This window comes from Pongo pygmaeus, chromosome 3 (genome assembly GCF_028885625.2).
Source record: "Pongo pygmaeus isolate AG05252 chromosome 3, NHGRI_mPonPyg2-v2.0_pri, whole genome shotgun sequence".
Lineage (NCBI taxonomy): Eukaryota > Metazoa > Chordata > Mammalia > Primates > Hominidae > Pongo > Pongo pygmaeus.
In genome coordinates, this window is record NC_072376.2 from 42,028,667 (window position 1) to 42,048,649 (window position 19,983).

The following is a 19,983-nucleotide window of genomic DNA, read 5'->3' on the forward strand; positions in this document are numbered from 1 at the left end:
TGTCCTCCTAAAATTCAAGGTCTAGCTCAAGATACACCACAATTTTCTCTCCTTACCAATTTTTATAGCACTTGACATAGAAACCATGATTTGCCACAAAAATCCGAAGATAATTGAGATTATGTAGTCCAAATCCTTCATCTTCCACACAGATCATCTCTTTGTACTTTTACATGTTTTTACATGTACCTATTTCAACAAATATGTTATAAGCTCTTCATAAGTTGTAAGTTGAAGTTCCCGTCTTATACTTTCTTATATGTTCCATAATAAAATCATCTCAGTAAATATTTTGCAAATTTATTAATTAGTAAATATATCATCCTTAAATGTATTAAAAATTGGCATATAATGCCTATTGTGGGAGGTGGTGAAAAAGAAGCAGAGAATTTTGACAGGACTCCATAGAAATATCAGCAGTATAAAAACAGTCTTCCTAAATACCAGATAATGTTGGCAGACATCACTGATCCTCACCACATCAGAGAACTTCAGAGATGAGATTCTCAGATGGGGCAAACTCATTCAGAGATAAGCTAAGATGTCTGTTTCTCACATTCCTGGGCATTTAAAAAAAAAAAAAAATCTTAGAGCATGATGGCCAATTTGCTTGTATTGAAGATCATTTTGCTTTTGGCTGTATCAAAATGAGCCCCATCCAAAAAGAGCTGTGCCAAAATTCCATGCACTGTACAGAAGCAGGCCTGGTTGTCTTTGTTTTATTTCTGGAGTGTCTGTCATCTGCATGTATAACTCAGAGTGTTTCCAAAATGCTTTTTACTCAAGTGACATCACATGTGATTATTTTCTACACATCTTTTCTAGAATAACATCTGTAGATTACAAGCAAAATAAATTTATAATATTTAACACTGTCAAAACAACTGCAGACTTTATGGACTGTATTTGAAAGACCATTGCTATGAAGCACTTAAATATATTTAAAATGTTGGCTTTCAAAAGTATTATCACTATAAATCACTTTAAAGTGAGTTTAAGTGTCATCCTAACAAATGCCACAAAGCAAAAATCAATCTACCCCGAAACAAAAACTTGAGATGCACACTATTTGCAATTGAATTATATTAATTGAAGTGTTTGTATATACTACAAGTAGGTTTGACAAATATGAGAAAAAAGCATGTAAAATTCCTACCTTGCGTTTGTTTCTTGTTCACTGCATTATCAGCTTTATGTCGTTTCTAAAGTTTAAAAGCAAAAAGAACAACTGTGAAAATGTGAATGAGATTACTAAAACAAGAGAGCACTCATACCAAAAAAGATTTAGCTTCTGTTTCTCAAGGTTTTTATCATTTCTCATTCATGTCAATGCTAAAGTATACATTGATGGGGGAGCGGTGATGGGAAGAATTAGAGTACACCTAGGAATTTTAAACCTGAAAGAACAATCCCCAGTATCTCCATAGAGTGCTCCTCTTCTGAGAGCATAAGTTTGTGGTCCTCACGAGGATCTTACCTCAGCACATAGGTAGGATTAAAATTTTAATGTACTAGAAAAGTATGAAAGGTTGATTTAGTATTTTGCTTTAATAACTCACTTTAAAAAGGAGATTGCCTGAGAGAATTATCTATAATAACTACCGTTTAGTAATAGTATTGAAATATTTTCAGTTTCTAATGAAATTCATTACCAAATTAAGCGGAGCACATCGTCTATAATTTAATGATATGCTGATGTCTGCCAATGACTTGAACCAACGACATCTACCACTGGCCTATGGTATAGTCTCTCCTGTTCAATGCTCCCCAGCATTCCCTCCTCCCACCACTTGCAACTGAAAGCTATTGAATTACATAATCTTATCATATCTTCCTTCCTCCCAAGAGCACCTACAAAATTACACAATAAGCAAGTGAGTTAGTCTAAGTCTAGGTAGATTTGAAGAGTTGCATAAGCCAAGGTTTTATAGCAGTGGGTAAGAAGAAGAAACAGAAGGTCAGAGAAAAGGTGAGAATCTGAGTGCCCAGGAAAGCTATTTTCTCTCTGGTTCACCTAGAGGTTTTCCATGGCTTCCATCTAAATTTACAGCATCAAGTGTAACTCATCAGACTCCGTTAACACTGCAGAAGAGCGGTGAGTGTAACTAACTCTGTTCGCTCAAAGATCCTATCATACAAAGCCTGAAATTGAATTTAGTTGTGCGTACCTGACTATAATATGGGTTGGAACAAATGTAAAACAAATGAGTTCCTAAGTTTTCCATTTGAGAAAAAATACAGTTTTCAGAATCACAGTGCGCATATGAAAACACTGCAAGAGAAAAATCTAGAAGTGTGGATTAGCACTCCAGGATATGGCAACACCCAAGAGGAATAGATAAGAGCTGACAGCATACACTCAGTTTGTGGAAACAATCAGCTACTGAACTGCACAAAATGCAAACAAAACATTCAAAATGCCTCTGTGAAAGAATTGTTGAGAATGATTCTTCCCACACAGACATGCAGGAACACAACTAGAACTCCTTTTCAGTATAAAATACTCACTAATAAAAGGGTATTAATGTAGACTTTCAATAGGCATATTATTGCTTCCAAAAGCAAGCACAGTTTGCCAAAAAAGATTCTTAAATGTTTAAAGTTCTGTTAAATTTGTAGCATCAGTAGAGATTTTGTAGTTATAGAACTTTGAAAATATTCTTTTTGCTTGTTAGTAGAGATTATAAGAAAATTAGAAAGTGATCCAAAATAAATTTTCATCAAAAATAACAGTCCAAGGTAAATTTAGATATTCAAAGGAGGCACAAATGTTTCCAAAATACGAGACAATGGTTAGATTTCCAACTAAAGGAGATAAATAAAAGCTAATTAATGAAACATTCCACTTCAAAGAGGAAATTTAATCTTAGTGAAACCCAAGGCGATCTTAAACATCACTTTCCATCTACAGCAAATTCTTGCACAAGAGGATCTCTTTCCTCTATCTTACCATCACAGAATTAGGTTACTTGTCATGAAACAAGTGTGTTGAATATACTAAGAATCTACCTCAATAGGCAGATTTTAATCCCATGCCTACAAAAAGAAAGCATCTAACTTTTGTGTCTTGATGAGATTATTCCTTCTAAAACTAATAGTTCATAAAAAATTAAGCTATTCTCTGAGTTCAAATACCTCAACTGTGTCATAATCCGAATTCATTTACTATCACTGAGGGCTAATGAATTATTTAATATCATCAGTATTAGATTGACAGCACACGAATAAACTGTATTGTATAAACAGTGTTATGAACTTCAGGATACATAGTATGCAATGCTAACCACTCCCTCCTTCTGGAAACTCTTCCCTCTCTGGGTATTTCTTATCACATCATTGCCAGGTTTGCCATCTGTACCTTGACCCTTGTCTCCTCTGCCTACTTGCTATTCAGCAATGGTATTGCTCAAGGCTTACTCCCTGGCCCTCCTGACTTCTAACTCCATATTCTCTTCTTACAACTCTTTCATACCTGCAGTTTCAATCATAACCAGTACATAAATATATATCTGTCAAAACTCTCATCTGAGCTCCACGATTATAACTGGTTGCCTCTTTAACATCTCTCTAGCAATCTCAAAGGCATCTCAAACTGTCCACGAGGCAACCAGTGACCTTAATCTCCAAGACCTGGTACTTGTCTCAGACATGGAAACACATGCCATCCATTTACCCAAACCAGGAAATTCATTCTTACACCTTTGTCTCCCTCTCATTCCTATCCAAGCCATTCTTTCACTCAATAAATATTTACTAAACACCGACTATGTGCCAGGCCCTGTTACTGCTGCCAAGACTACAGTAACAAGTGACAAAACCCCTTCCTTGCATGGAGCTTACATTCCAGTGGTTGTGGATAGAATAGGGTATGTAGCATGTTAGATAGTGGTAAGTCTTGTCAGTTTTACTCTTAAAAATGTACTAAATTCATTTTCTCACTTTTCACCATGTCTACCATACCTGCTGAGTCTAATACATCTTTTTTTTTATACACTAACCACTAGAATATTCTTGTCTGCACAAATGCTGTTTTCCTTGCAATCCATTTTCTACTGTTAAGCCAAAAGGATCTCCAGATGATAATACAGTTAACATTTATTCATCACTTACTATATACCAGGCACTATTCTAAGGACTTCATGTCAATCATTTAATTCTCATTAATAGCCTAGTGTGAATTTTTTTTTTTTTTTTTTTTTTTTTTTTTTTTTTTTTTTTTGAGATGGAGTCTCATTCTGTCACCCAGGCTGGAGTGCAGTGGTGGGATCTCGGCTCATTGCAACCTCCGCCTTCAGGGTTCAAGCCATTCTCACCAGTGTGATTACTTGATTAATGTCGATCTCTTCTATTGGATTTAAGCTCCATCACGGCTAGTTTTTACTCACTAACATAGTCTCAGTATTTGGTTCCTACACATTGTAGACTTTGAATAACTGTTTTATAATGAATGGAGTCTCCTAGTATTTAAATTAACAAGTTTATAGCAAAGAGGGAACATTTTTAGTGGTAAATATCAATTTAACAAATTTGATCTTTATCATAGGAACTAGCATTTAGCATAATACAGCTTTTTAGAAAAGAGTTCTCCATCAATTTTAGAGTATTTTCAAGTATGTGTGTTATTTGTTATTAACACATAAAAATAGAAAATCATATTATGTTATCTAAAGCACCAAGAGTTAAAATGCACTGGGGGTGGATAAGTCTTCAGTATCTTACCTGCAGGCAATTCTTACTATATTTTAATCTATCTATCTACACACACACATATATATATATTTTAAATTTTAAATCTATATATATAGAGAGAGAGATTTAAAAACATTATCTAATAGAATGTAGGAAAGTTTACTAGATTGTAATCTCTGCTTTATTCACTGATGTATTAGTGGCAGCCATGACCAGTCTTCACCAATATCCAGCTCTCCACTTCCATGGACCTTGAGATAACACCTTCTCTTTGCCATGCCACTAGTTCTAATATTGAGCTATAAAGAGATGCGTGCTCCATTTCTGGGCCAAAACATAGAAGAACTGAGATTCCATCCCCTCTCCCCACCCTTGCTACAATAACCACCAATATTCCACAAAGCAGAATCTTGATTCAGGCTGAATCCCTGATGCCCACCATCATGTGTCTTTGAGTAAGTGAAAAATAAACTTATATATTAAGCCACTGACATACGAGACTGACATACGAGACATGATTACCAGCACAGCAAAAGTTTAACACATCCTCATACATATCCTAATGAATGCCTGGCAGCTCAAGAGTTCTTCAAATGTTCTTGCTGAATGGATGAATGAAAAGATGTATTCATTATTCTCACTGATAAAGACAGCTCTTTGTACAACTATCTAAATTGTTATTTGATTTGTCCCCCATTTTAGACAATGGGGGACAGTTTGACATAAACTTCTAGCTAAACTACTCTTACAATTTCTAGTCAATTTCTTAACAGTGATTTCACTGGAAAACTACTTCATAGGATACTATTATCTCACAATACTATTATTACATTCTTCAGGACTGCATGATTAGCAGCTTTCTAATAGTACCTGATTATTATATTATGCCAAAAAGAGTTCTGTTAAAAAAGAAAACTTCTTGGAAACAATTTTAATTGCCATGTACTTTCAAAGATGGAGTACTAGAAACCATAGCTAGAGAGATTATAGCTTTGCCATGGAACAAAACAAAGCAAAACAAAACAGACAGGGAAGGCAGTTTTGAGTAGTGATTGTAAGGCAGGAGTCTGGAGCCAAAATGCCTTGTTTGAATTCTGACAGCCCCAGTTGTGACCTTGGACAAGTTACCATACCCCTCCTGCCTCCTCTTATTTGTAAAATAGGGATAAGATCAATAACATCTTCAAGGGTTGTTATAAGATCTAGTAAATGTAAAGGACATAGAGTAAGTACAACCTAGAAGCACAATAAATGTTGGCGACTCTTCACAATCATGCAGAGCCAAGAGCACTGGATAGGACGGAATTCTGATTCTATCACTTTCTTAGACAAGTTACATGACCTTTCTAAGCCTCAGCTTCCTTACCTTTAAAATTGGGTTAATATCCAACTTTCAATGTTACTGAAAAAATTAAATGAGAAAGAAACACTAGCATGATGCCTAGTAAATTAAAGGTACTCAATCATAATTAGGCTAAACAAAGAAAAGGGAAGTCCATAAGGCAAAGAAAGTGACAAAAGTGTAGTAAAGACCAATTCCTGTGGACTGCCAAGTCCTCCACAATTTAAAGGTTGGCAAGTCTGTGTGGAGCAATACAGGTAGGAGTCTCTTACGCTTCTCAGCTAGTGTCTCCATCAAGTATTTCATTTCCAGTCAAGAGGACTATGCTGTTTTACACACATGCACAACATCTGTTTCTACTCTTAAATACTTGGATGATTTTGAAACTGATGATCTAAATGTTCAATTGATCCATTCCTAATATGGCAGATGCCATCTTAATGAGATCCCAATTTGATCCTCTATAGAAAAAGTGTTAATGTTTGTGTAACTTTAAATTGGAGTGTTCTAAATTTCTCACCATTTCCTTGCTTTACCATCTTACTTTCCTAAGGCTTAACAGATTGTCCTCTCAGACTGGCAAACAACTATTTTAGAATAAAATACCTAGGAATACAGCTAACTAGGGAGGTGAAAGATCTCTATGAGGAAAACTACAAACCACTGCTCAATGAAATCAGAGATGACAAAACAAATGGAAAACATTCCATGCTCCTGGATAGAAGAATCAATATTGTAAAAATAGCCATACAGCTCAAAGCAATTTACAGATTCAATGCTATTCCCATTAAACTACAATTCTTTACAGAATGTCAATGAATAGTTTAAAATTTAACTATTTAAAAATTCATATGGAACCAAAAAGAGAGCCCAAATAGCCAAGGCAATTCTAAGCAAAAAGAACAAAGCTGGAGGTATCAATTATGCTACCCAACTTCAAACTATACTACAGGGCTACAGTAACCAAAACAGCATGGTACTAGTACAAGAACACACATAGACCAATGGAACAGAATAGAGAACCCAGAAATAAGACTTGCACACCTACAACTATCTGATCTTCGACAAAGCTGACAAAAACAAGCAATGGGGAAAGGAGTCCCTATTCGATAAATGATGCTGGAATAACTGGTTAGCCATATGTAGAAGACTGAAACTACATCATATACAAAACTCATCTCAAGATGGATTAAAGACTTAAATGAAGGCTGGGCATGGTGGCTCACGCCTGTAATCCCAGCATTTTGGGAGGCCAAGGTGGGTGGATCACCTGAGGTCAGAAGTTCAAGACCAGCCTGGCCAACATGGCAAAACCCTGCCTCTACTAAAAATACAAAAAAAAAAAAAAAAAAAAAAAAAAAATTAGCTGGGAATGGTGGTGGGAGCCTGTAATCCCAGCTACTTGGGAGGCTGAGGTGGGAGAATCACTTGAACCCAGGAGGCAGAGGTTGCAGTGAGCCGAGGTTGTGCCACTGCACTCCAGCCTGGGCAACAGAGTGATAACCCATCTCAAAAACAAAAAAACAAACACAAAAAAAGACTTAAATATAAAACCCCAAACTATAAAAACCCTGGAAGAAAACCTAGGCACTACTATTCAGGACATAGGCATGGGCAAAGATTTCATGACAAAGATGCCAGAAGCAATTGCAACAAAAGCAAAAACTGACAAATTGGATCTAATTAAAGAGCTTTCGTACAGCAAAAAAGAAAAAAAACAAACAACAGAGTAAACAGACAACTTACAGAATGGGGGAAAACACTTGCAAACTATGCATCTGACAAAGGTCTAATATCCAGCATCTACAAGGAACTTAAATTTACAAGAAGAAAACAACCCCACTAAAAAGTGGGAAAAGGGCCGGGTGCAGTGGCTCACGCCTGTAATCCCAGCACTTTGGGAGGACGTGGCAGATGGATTGCCTGAGGTCGGGAGTTCGAGACCAGCCTGACCAGCATGAAGAAACCCTGTCAGTACTAATAATACAAAATTAGCTGGGCATGGTGGCGCATGCCTGTAATCCCAGCTACTCAGGAGGCTGAGGCAGGAGAATTGCTTGAACCTGGGAGGCGGAGGTTGCAGTGAGCTGAGATCGTACCATTGCACTCCAGCCTAGGCGATAAGAGCGAAACTCTGTCTCAAAAAAAAAAAAGAAAAGAAAAGGTGGGCAAAGGACATGAACAGACACTTCTCAAAGGAAGACATACATACGGCCAGCAAACATTGAAAAAAAGCTCAACATCACCAATTATTAGAGGAATGCAAACCAAAACCACAATGAGATGCCATCTTATACCAGTCAGAATGGCATTTATTAAAAAGTCAAAAAATAACAGATGCTGGCAAGGTTGTAGAGAAAAAGGAACATTTATACACTGTTGGTGGAAGTGTAAATTAGTTTTGACCATTGTGGAAGACAGTGTGGTGATTTCTTAAAGACCTAAAGACAAATACCATTTGACCCAGCAATCCCATTACTGGGTATACACCCAAAGGAATATAAATCATTCTATTATAAAGACACTTGCATGTGTATGTTCATTTCAGCCCTATTCACAATAGCAAAGACATGAAATCAACCTAAATGCCCATCAATGATAGACTGGATAAAGAAAATGTGGTACATATACACCATGGAATACTATGCAGCCATAAAAAAGAACGAGATCATGTCCTTTGTAGGGACATGAATGGAGCTGGATGGAGGCCATTATCCTTAGCAAACTAACACAGGAACAGAAAACCAAATACCATGTGTTCTCACTTGTAAATGGGAGTAAATGATGAGAACACACGGACACAGAGGGGAACACCACACACCGAGGCCCATTGGAGGGTGGAGGGTGGAGGGTGGGAGGAGGGAGAGGATCAGGAAAAATAACTAAAAGTAACTAATAGATACTCGGTTTAATGCCTGGGTGATGAAATAATCTGTACAATAAAACCCCATGACACACGTTTACCTATGTAACAACCCTGCACATGTACCCCTGAACTTAAGTCTCTCTCTCTCTCTCTCTCTATATATATATATATATATATATATACGAAGTAGTTTAAAAGAATAGGAAAAAACCAAACCAAAACAAAACATTGGTTTCCTCAGGTAAGACTGTTAAAATAGATAAAACAGAAAAAAGGCCTGAATTTATTTGGTAGAGTTAGTTTTATAAAGGAGAAAGAGACTTTCCCTTTCTCTTATTACCACAGAATAAAAATAGCAAATTTGGTTACTATTACTTTCTTTTAAAAAAATGAGATAAAGGAAAAAGAAACTTAGAACTATTAAATAAGGTGAGAAGAAATCAAAGGCATTTAATAAAGTGAAATTTATTATAATTATTTAAATTAAAAAATAGAAAATACCAAAAAACATCACTTAGATAATTTGGAGGTTTTTTCATTTAATTGAAAATAATGTTCAAATGTACTTTTCTTCTCAAGCCAATTCTTACAGTAAATTAATTTCTTTTATTTGCTAAACTATAAATGCTAGAACACTGTAACAAACATTCAGCAATATTACAGAAAACAAAAATTAACTTCAGGGGTAGGAACATATTCTAGACATTTTGAAGTTGAATGGATATTTTAAACAGCCTATGCCAAGAATTAAATAATTTAAGAAAAAACTAATATTTAAAACATATATAAATAACAAAGTCACATACATTTATGAAAAAGTAGAATACTTACAATATCTTCTATTATCTCTTTGATAGCTGCCACAGCTAAAATAAATAAGAGAGGAACCAGTGTTGTATAACGACCTGTTGGTGACACATCAGGTATTTGCTATTTGGAAAAAAAAAAGTAAGAGAAATCCAATGAGAACTAGAAAATTTATAATAGATTCAAGAAAACAGTCTTAGTGCCTTCTAAAATATGCCTCACTGATTTTACTATCTTGGCCGACTAATGCTGAGTGAGGTAATGTGTTCGTATCTAATAAGTACTGGAAAAGCATGTTAATTAGTTTCACGGTAAGCAGTTGTATATAGGACTACAACCTCCATTGGAAGACTGGTTACATAAGTTACAGTATATCTATTCACTAAAATATAACTATTAAAATGATATTTTAGAAACACAATGAATAACTGGGAAAATATCCACACATTGTTATATGAATACAGCAGGTAACAAAACAATAGGTATTCTATGATCCCCTTTTTGTAAACTAAATCAATAAACGATGCTTAGGAGGAAAAAAAAAAAAAGACCAGAAGGATATATACCCACAATTTAAGAGTAGTTGTCTCTGATGGTAGAATAATGAGAGTTTTAAATTTTTTTCCTTGTGTTTTGTGGTATTTTAAATATTTTTTATTTTCAAGTTCAATGAAAATATTTTTTCAAATTTAAGCATATGTTCAATATGCTACTTTTTAATAAACTAAAACTTTTTCTGACTACAACTAATTTAAATACAAAGAGAAGCACAAGATTTAACTTCTTGCATTCTAAGGTTCAGAGTTGATACTTTTACTATGAAAATTGACATTTTAAGAAAACGTCCCATCCCCTTTACCACCCAAAATGAACAGTCCTTGCCACATCAAATTTATAGAACATCCAAAATAAGCTGATAAAAATGAATCAAAAGGCTGGAAAAGGTAGTGGATTTCAACACTGCTTGCAGCAGGAGCCAGAAATGTCCACCAAAACCAGCTTATCTCTCAGCATTTACATAAACTTCAGAGGATTGGTCACGGGCTTAACATTTATTAGTACCTGAACATTTGACAAGGTTTTATGACGTGACTTTACCTGAAGCAGTGCAATAAAGAGAAAAAATGAATTAGCAGCTCTTCTGAACTGAGAGTAAAGAAATCTTGGAAGGAATGTGATTATGTTGTATTTTGCAGTGCTAGAAAACAAAAATGAAAAGTAGCATAAAACTTCTCCATAATTAGCAACGATACTTACAAAGTTCTGTTACTACCTTATTAAAAGTTAGATAAGGAACATTTGCTGGCTGTTTCAAATTGGGAGAATATTGCAAAGGGTCATTAACCTAAATGAAAAAGAGTGAAAAGGTTAAATAAATAGTAAAGCATGAATACCACAGATTTTTTTTTTTTTTTGCATAATCTTTTGTCCTCTTTGGCCAATTATCCTGCTTAACATTACTAGAAGTAGCTTACAAAGAAGAGCAACTTTGGAGTTAAAGCGCTCCAGCCCTCCATAAGACAGAGTACAACGTATGACCAGAAAATAAAATCTTGCAAAAAACCCCCCAAAATCAGCAATTTGAGCAATTTGACCAGACACTGTAAACAGAGATGCCTTTCCTGCATAATTTCAGGGAGATTTCTGGGGTTCTGCTTGAATTTTCTTCACTGCCACTCCAGGAACGTGGCTAGAAATCCACACTAAACACACCAGATATGCCCACATCAGTAAGATATCACTACTTAGGTCTTAGAAACACCCAGATCTTCCTCTTGTGTATCAAACAGAAAGGAGATTAAAGCAGACACATGCCACATTACCCAAATTGGGAAATGTTCCTCTAGAATTTGAAGCTGTACATACTAAGTGGGCACTTCTCAAATCTAGTAACTCTGCCACTGGAGAAACACTTTGTTAGCATTGAAGGTGTTTATGTGGTCCCAGAAGCCGCATAAGTGGCCAGTGCTTACACAGATACCTTTTACATTATTGTTGGAATGAAAACACAACAGTGCAGTGAAGTAATTCGCACAGCCCTCCATTCCTCCACACCATACTAAACTTCACAACTATCAAAAACCAATACTTAAAGACTATATAACCGAAGGAATTCTTGGTGCAGAATTGCAAAGATCTCTTCTAAAATGTTAAAACTTGCTAACCAAAACCAGTAATGCATCACTCTATTAACAGGTTTAGGAAAGAGGCATTTACACATAAGCAGCTTCCATTATTCAATATCTGTGTAGAATTGGCAGAGGATGGGGGCTTATTCTTTCTGCTCCTCGCTGTTTCCAGATTCTTATGAATATTTCTCTATGGGATAGAAGATGGAGAAACAGCCTATTCACACTGCCAACAGGGAGCTGTCAAATATTAACTGACTGCACTGAAAGCTCTTTGCAAGCGTTTTCATTTTGACCTAACCAGCTCTGCTCTGCTGGCTGGTCTCATGGCATTCTTTGGTAGTTCTTACCTGACATGGTTATTGCAGAATTTTGTCAGCTGGGGCTGGTTGATGAAAATAGTCCTTACTTCCTCCTGGTCAGCCAGTGAGGTCTTCTCTGAAACATCATCTGTCTTCTCATAACCTTAAAAAGAGATCATCTTCTTATTGTACAAGAAATGTTTTATTGTCCAGACCAAAAACACATTTCATAACTAGTCTGGAATATGAAATCTGTTAAAAGCTACTTGCTTCCCCTTACTGTTGTTTTTTTTAATAATGAAAAGTAACATCCCCATATTTAACATCTCTACTAGATTTAAAGGGCAGCATTTAACAGTCATGTAAAAACTGAGCCATATCAAAAACAAGACATCAACTTTACATTTCCCCCATAAATGTTCAACTTCTTTCCTTCCACTATATAAAAAGATGCCCAGAAGTAAAAATTAATTTTAAACTGGTTTAAATTACAGTTTTAGGTAAAACTAACAAGGTAATTTAAAATATAGTCAAAAATTTAAGCATATGCATTTAATACTTTTCTGGTTTTTTTCCCAGATGAAGACAGAAGAAAAGATAAATAGTAAGGTTTAAATAGGGAATTGCAACAATGATCCAACTCACTATCATCACCTATTTTTTTGTCCAGTTAGAATTCATGTTCACAAATGAACTTTAAATTTCTCAAGAGCACTTCAAGTCATCTCATAATCATTGAAACAATAGGATACATTCAACTGGGTACTTTGTTGCCATGTTGACAAACACTTAAAAAAATACATACAAGTTCTAGAACAGAATATGAACAGACAGTATTTTAAACAGCTTTTTGTATCTTCTAGTGAAAAATCAAAGGGGTGACAACAGCACTGTATCTCCAAAACCCATTTTTATTCTCTTTTCTGCCTAGCCAATGCCAACTCCTCCCATAAGACCTGCTGACATGTGGTTTCTTCTGAAGTGTTCTATGATGTTCAAGTTAGGGAAACGTCTTTGGGTTTCCACAGCCCTCTGAACCTCCCCACTCTTCAGCAAAACACTTACCAGAAGGTTTTGTTGCTGCCTGAGTCAGGTTCCCCCTACCAGAATGGGAACTCCCTAGGGCCATAGAGGGTGTGTTATTCATCTTCCCAACACCAGTGCCAACAAACAGCAGGTACCCAATGTTTGCCGAATACATATACCCAATGAAAAATGAGTGGTTGACTGTTTTTTGAGGGCAAGAAAAGCTGCTCCACCCACTGATAAAAAAACAACTGTTGGCCAAGTGCTGGTAACAAACTACGTGAAAAGCTGGCCTGTGGGGTTTGTTATAGTGTAAAACCAGAAAATCATTGAGGTGTTCTACAAAGGTGAGAAGCATGAGCACAGGGAGTGGGGTGTGAGAAACGGTGTCATGTGTGCAGGGGAGAGCAAACAGGGCAGCGCTGCTGGAGCACAGACAGAAGGTGGACGAGAAACCACGCTGAGGAAGCACACAGGCCAGGTCCCAGAGGACCCTGCGCTCTGCCTGGCAGTCAGTCACTGAAAGCTTTCCAAGTAGGAGGGGAGCAGGGTGAGAGGCACATTGTATCCTTATCACCCTGGAGGTCACATGGCTCCGAGTAGGTTCTGTCACACCCATTTTACAGTTTCAGAACCAATCAGCAGCTTTGCTCGCAGTGTTTCCCTACACCATGTTCTAAACACATACTTTTCCCTCTAGTTTTGTATAATTGAAATTTCACACATGGGTTATCGAATAGAGGGAGATCAATCTTTAAAAAAAATTGAGTCCTTTATTAGGTCTTCCTTCATGGTAGCACTAAGACCAGAGTGTGCTGTTCCCCGCCTCTGGATTAGAGAGAGAGCCTCAAAGAAACCAGCTCTTCACTCCACTCTGAGCTGATGTTCTCAGGTTGTGTTATATTTACTTTATATAATGGACTTTTGAGTGTTGTATTTACTTTATGTAATGGGACTTTTGAGGGCCCGGCCCTTGGATGTCCTTAGCTGAGGAACTGGGTGTTACTCCCTCCAGACATACCTACTTACACTGAGGTCTCAAACGCTGCTGGGAGAGCACTGGATATTGCTATCCACTGAAAGCAATTGGATACTGCATCTCCTCCTCAGATATTAACTTGTATTCAAGAATTTCTGTGGGGCAAAGGATTTTCCTTGAACTAAAGGGATTGGAATTAACCCCATCCCTTATGTGGGAATCAGAATAATTAAAATAATCCTAATGGATTAGTAGGGGCCCAACCTAGGTCAGATAATAAGGGATCTTTAAAGAGAAAACTCACCAAAATGAGGGGGAAAATCTAAACTGTCAACTGTTGCCAGGGGTAGGACCATCGAAGAGACTGGATAGCTCTGAGCACAGGATTTCACAGATAACATAGGCTTTCTTTACCCAGGCATTACAGAAAAGCTTTGGCAAGATATTGTACATGAAGCTGAATGTACGCAGAACGCTTGGCTCTGTTGTGCCCTGGCCAGGTGTGATACTGAGGAAGGGAGATCTGCACTGAAAGCAGGGAGTGAGGCTCTCAGCCAGTGGAGCTGGTAGGCACCTCTCCCCTGTCTCCTCAGCAGTGACATGGAGAGCCATCAGGCACCTGAAGCCCACTCCCAGAATGTCTGAAAGCCAGAGACTGCAGGTATCACCTTCTGTTATGTGTCCGATTCTGTTTACTCCTAGCAGGTGACAGCAAGCTAGCAGTAAACAGGCATAGCAACCTCAGAGGTTCTCAGAAATATCTCAGTGAACATACTTGACCTCAGAGATCCTCAGGAATATTCTGATGAAGGTACCTGGGAAAAAGACTAGCATTTTTGCTAATTTGGAGGTGAGAGTTTGTAACCATTATAATTAAACTCTTCAATGAAATTATCTTACATTGCAGAAATGGGCAACTTAGGTCTGGACTTAATGTAAGTAACCTGTCAATCCAGACTCTCTCCATGTAAAGAGAAACAGACTCTTCTATTTGACTAATGAACCAACACTTTGAGGAAGGTAGTTAGCAATTTTGATCTCACAGTTCTGGGTTAAAGGTGAAAACACATTTGCTACATTCAAAATTGAAAGTTATTTGATATGCACCAGATAATTCTATTTTATGATTTCATTTTTTTTATTTCCTCTGCATATCACCACCTTCATCAGCTATAATAACCACATAAAGAGCTACATGTGCACACCTGGGCAATGCCTAAGCTGAGCTATTAGAGTGGTGACAAAGGCAATCAAAATAGGAGAATCCTTTACCACCCTGCCCCAAAGAGGGTCAAACTAAGATGGTGTTCCTTCCTATACATGGTTCTATTCCTCGTTCTAAGGAAGGAACCCATGTCCCTTGCTATTTGTTTAATAATTTAGAGGGCTCGTTCACATAAGTCATTAAAATTTACTAGTAGCTTTTAATCCACCTGTCTGAACTCTTAAGGACTACTGAAATCTCTGATGCTTTTATGTCATCCCCTCACAGAAAGCAAGGGGAAGGGGAGTGCCGTTCTTGATCTGGTAACAGTTTTCACTGAGTCTTCCTGGTAGGTCAGGCCTTCAGAAGCCTTCTTTGTCTGTAAGTCGTGCTAAAGGTGAACTTTACTGAGAGAAAGAAACGCATCTTAATCATGCTCTTTGGTCTCTCTCTCAGCTTTTCCCAGCACAATCTTGCGCAAAGAGGACATACAATACTCGCATATTTAATGGAAATGGACTTCAAGACATTCAACAGACTGCTTCTGAGATCCACTCAGTGACCCACCCATCTTCTCTGGGTTCAGACTGAACTCTGAAGCCCACCATGCAATGGGTTTGAACTTCATATTAAGTATAGTCGAATGAACAGTATTTGGTAAATGGCAAAGACAAGAATAAAACATGACCTTAGATAGTTACTTACTTTCAATAGGCTTCAGTTTCCTAAATCTGTCATAGAGAAGTATTATGTGTTCATGTCCTGGAATAGTTGGTAGTAAATGAAGGAATATGTATGCAATGTACTTAAAACACCTAATATTGCAATAGATTACAATACATGTAATTTATATTACAATAAATGTAATAGATATTGTAAATGTCTATTATACTTAAAGAGTTAACAGGGTGGATAATAATACAGTCATAGACTGAGCCTCATAAAAATGGGAGGCGGCTTCTGGGTTAGAGGTTGAAGAATGTTTTGGGGTGGTAATTCTCTACCTTGTGGTATAATTGACAATTCACCTGCTTCCCTTGTTACATGGTAAGTTACCTATTATACCTCTGGTTCATAGTAAGCCCTCAAAGCCTGATGAATTAACAAGTGAGCAAAACCAGATTAGTAATATACTAGAAACAGATCTCTTTCAAGTAGACATATGTTGCCCAAGCCTGTAGGACTGATGTCCAAACAACAATTAGTAAATTTATGATGAGAAGTAATTGCCATAGGAACTAGAGTAACTGAAGTTCCATAATCAATTCAACTCTCCCAGATTGGCCTATGTAGAAAGTTAAATGACCAAAGTAACCCACCCACCAGTGGTTAGATGAACTAAGACTCTCATAGCATTAGGGAAGTACAGCCTGATGCAACCAATCCTGCTACAGGGGTAGATGCATCTGTAGGACCAACCTCTTAAAAGTTTGTTGCAATATCTTGACAATGAGGCCATGAGACTTCAAGTCTGTTGGCTAATGCTTCTATTCCCTTCTGCAGAGCGGAGAAGAGTGCTGATAATGTTTAACCCCATGACTTACCCCTTCCTTGACCATCTCCATACCCATTTCCATCTTCGAATACAAATTGATATTTAATCTTCCAATGGGACTACCAAAACCTGCAGGCCTAGGAACCAATCTAGCCCCCTTGCAGGTGACTTTGCTCCTGTATATGTTAGTCTTAGAAAGAAATGAGAAGGTATACTCAATTCCCAAATTTCCAAGTTGTTGGAGACATCTCAAAATGGCCCACAAGTATAGATACACAAAGTAAATGATGACAGTAACACCAGATATATGATCCTTCCTCACATTTTCGATTCTCCGAGAGACTAACTCAGGTATTCACCCCAATGTCCTTGGTGCTCAGCCAGACACTTGACATCCATTAATTAGTTTTCTTAAATTAAGTTTCACAGAGCAAATTGGCAGGCAAATTCCTACACCTATCACTTTGAGGAATGGAACTGAGCAAGGATCCTTTTCTATGTATGAAAGCACATTTGTATAGCGGCTTCTGGGAAATCTTAGCTTCTTTCAACATTGTGTTCTCCAAGGTCCGTAACTTCTTAAAAACGGTCAGAATCAACCCAGTCCCCAGAAAAATGAATCTGGTCTAGCTTTTATTGAAATGAGCAAGGAAAAGACTTTTCCTTATTTATGCCAAATGTGGATTATGATTCAGTAATTCAGAATCCATTCAGAATCCCAGCTATATTGAAAATTCCACATATAATGTTTGTAATATTCTGCTTGATTCCTATTCCCCCTGCCAGCAGAAAAGCAATTTTGTTTTCTGAATTGTGGTTTATCTCAAGCAATAATAAAATTATCCAGTATTTGCTATGCATATTTTAAACCAGAGACTCTAAGAGGCCAAATTTTGCATTCTTGGTCGTAAAATGGCCAAATGCTATTTCTAAACTTCAGAAGGACCTAGAATTTCAGTATAGGGAACAGTCACATATAACTTTTAACTACTGAATATGCTAATAAGATTACTTTGTATTACCAAATAAAAATATACAAGCAACATCCTTCTGGTGACTATTTTAGCTTCCAGCAATAATTTTATTTGTCAAGAAAACAAAGGATGCTGGTGGGTCACTATCCTAATTATGACTCTGAAGTGAGCAAGTGCTCATCTTCCTCAAACAGTGTTTCATCACTTAACCCACTTAGGGGCTGTGAGGTGAGCTCAAGTTCTTCTACCAATTACCCACATGACCCTGCACAAACCACTTCATCCCTGGGGGTTATTCTCTTCCTTTGTAAAATGGGGAAGCCAGGCTAGGCTAATAATCTGACATTTACTCTCAGCTCTAAAATTCTGTGAAATTAATATCTGCTGAGCAGCAGGCAGAAAAAAAAATCAATAGTTTTGTTCAGAAGAGCAGGGAAATTCTGAAAAACAAAGTAAAAAAATTTCCCTTCTTGAGCCTTTATTAAGATGTTTCACAGCAACAGTTGCCTTCCTTAATCTGCAGCCAAAACTCAGTCACGAAGTGAAATGGTGCTTTGTGATGGTAACTCAACTTCCATATTTGAAAAGCTAAGCAGTGACTATAATCAGTTGCCAACAACTACCTGGCACCTACTGATCAGTGACTACTGGGTTGCTGAGTATGACAACAGTCTTCCTTTCTTCATCTGCCCAGATTCATCATCACATGCTTATATGCACACAGTACAATGTAACAGAGGAAAATGCTCAACAGTATAAGTGAAAGGCTTCTGACCTGCTCATATGAGAGAAGCATCATTTCTGAAATATTCCATTTTTCATCCGAAATATCATGATCTAATAAGACCTGTTGTTCATTCATTTGTTTCTTCATTCATTCAACATACTTAAGAATTTACTATGTTTTGGGCATTTTAAAAATGTTATAGAAACAGCAGGAAATAAGATAAGGTCCTCTTTCTCAGGGACTTATTTTCTAGAGAAGAAGAAGATAATTACAGATCATGGTAAGAATGAGGAAGAAAATAAACAACTGATTGTAGAACAATTGACAGAATTCTCTGTGCTTAAGTTTCATTATGCATATAGTAGAAATAATAACAGTATCTTACCTCAAAGGGTGGTTGTAAGGACCCAGCGAGTAAATACAGAGAACAATGCCTGGCACGTAGTAAGAGTTTAGTAATGAATGTGAGCTATTTTCATTGTTGTTGTTATCACTGCTAGTGATGCTACTATAGCTGCTGCTATTTTACACTGAGTGGTCAGAGAAGACGTCTCAAGGAGATGCTGAGTTGAGACCTTGATGACACATAAAGGAAGATAAGGGACAGTTGTCAACCCAAAAGGGGGAATAGCAGGAAAAGCCCTGGAGGGGAGAATGAGCTTGGCATTTCCAGGAACACGAGGGCCACTAATAGTAAACAGAGGATAAAACAAAAAGAAGCATGGCCAGATTGGGAGAAACAATAAATTTATTTATAAATATAATGAATTTATATTCTTTATGCAGTAGGAATTCACTGACAGGTTTAAGTAGAAAGACCATTTCGAGGACACTGTGATAATCCAGGTAAAAGATGATGAGTCCTGGGTTAGATTGGTGACAGAGATGAAAGGAAGTGGATGCATACATTATACTCTGGAGGCAGAGCTGGCATGAGCCATATAACCTCTTCATGATTGTATGATGCCCCATAGTACTACCACCTGATGCTACTCCACACAAATGCCCAAGACATGAAAGAAATGTAGGATTTTTAAAAATCTGACCCATAATGTTTTATTTTGATCACATGCTAAATTTACAATATTTTGGATGTGTTGGGTTACATACATTGTTCAAATTAATTTTGCCCATTACTTTTAATGTAGGATTGTAAATACAACAAATAATTAACCACTTAATGAACAGAATTCTCTTTACAGCCAAACAACCCTAATCCTTAGATACCATGCATCCTTTTTCTCATTATTACATGGTAATCAATAATGTTTAAAATACAGAATATAATCAAGGAGGGCATTAAAGAATCATGCCTAAGAATGAGAGAGACTGTTTAGGTCTACCAGTTATGAGCTCTGGTTACTTTAGACAAGATAATTAACCTTTAGCTACCTACCCTCTTACACGAGTTTGTGGGGATTACAGGAGATAATGCATGTGTAA

General features: G+C 37.0%; 1 protein-coding gene across 9 annotated transcripts in view; it reads right to left on the minus strand.

Moving 5' to 3' along the window:
* The window catches only part of ATP8A1 (ATPase phospholipid transporting 8A1), a 256,747-nt gene that overhangs the window by 212,739 nt on the left and 24,025 nt on the right, over positions 1 to 19,983 (minus strand). For 8 of the 9 annotated variants that reach the window (XM_063663611.1, XM_054484585.1, XM_054484583.1 and 5 more), the window contains exons 2-5: positions 12,184 to 12,298; positions 10,803 to 10,902; positions 9,729 to 9,827; positions 1,157 to 1,202 (exon numbers count right to left, since the gene is read on the minus strand). In XM_063663611.1, coding sequence (XP_063519681.1) covers positions 1,157 to 1,202; positions 9,729 to 9,827; positions 10,803 to 10,902; positions 12,184 to 12,298 — 360 coding nt within the window. Of the gene's footprint in view, positions 1 to 1,156; positions 1,203 to 9,728; positions 9,828 to 10,802; positions 10,903 to 12,183; positions 12,299 to 19,983 lie in introns of those variants that run through there. The other variant, XM_063663616.1, reaches the window with a different exon arrangement.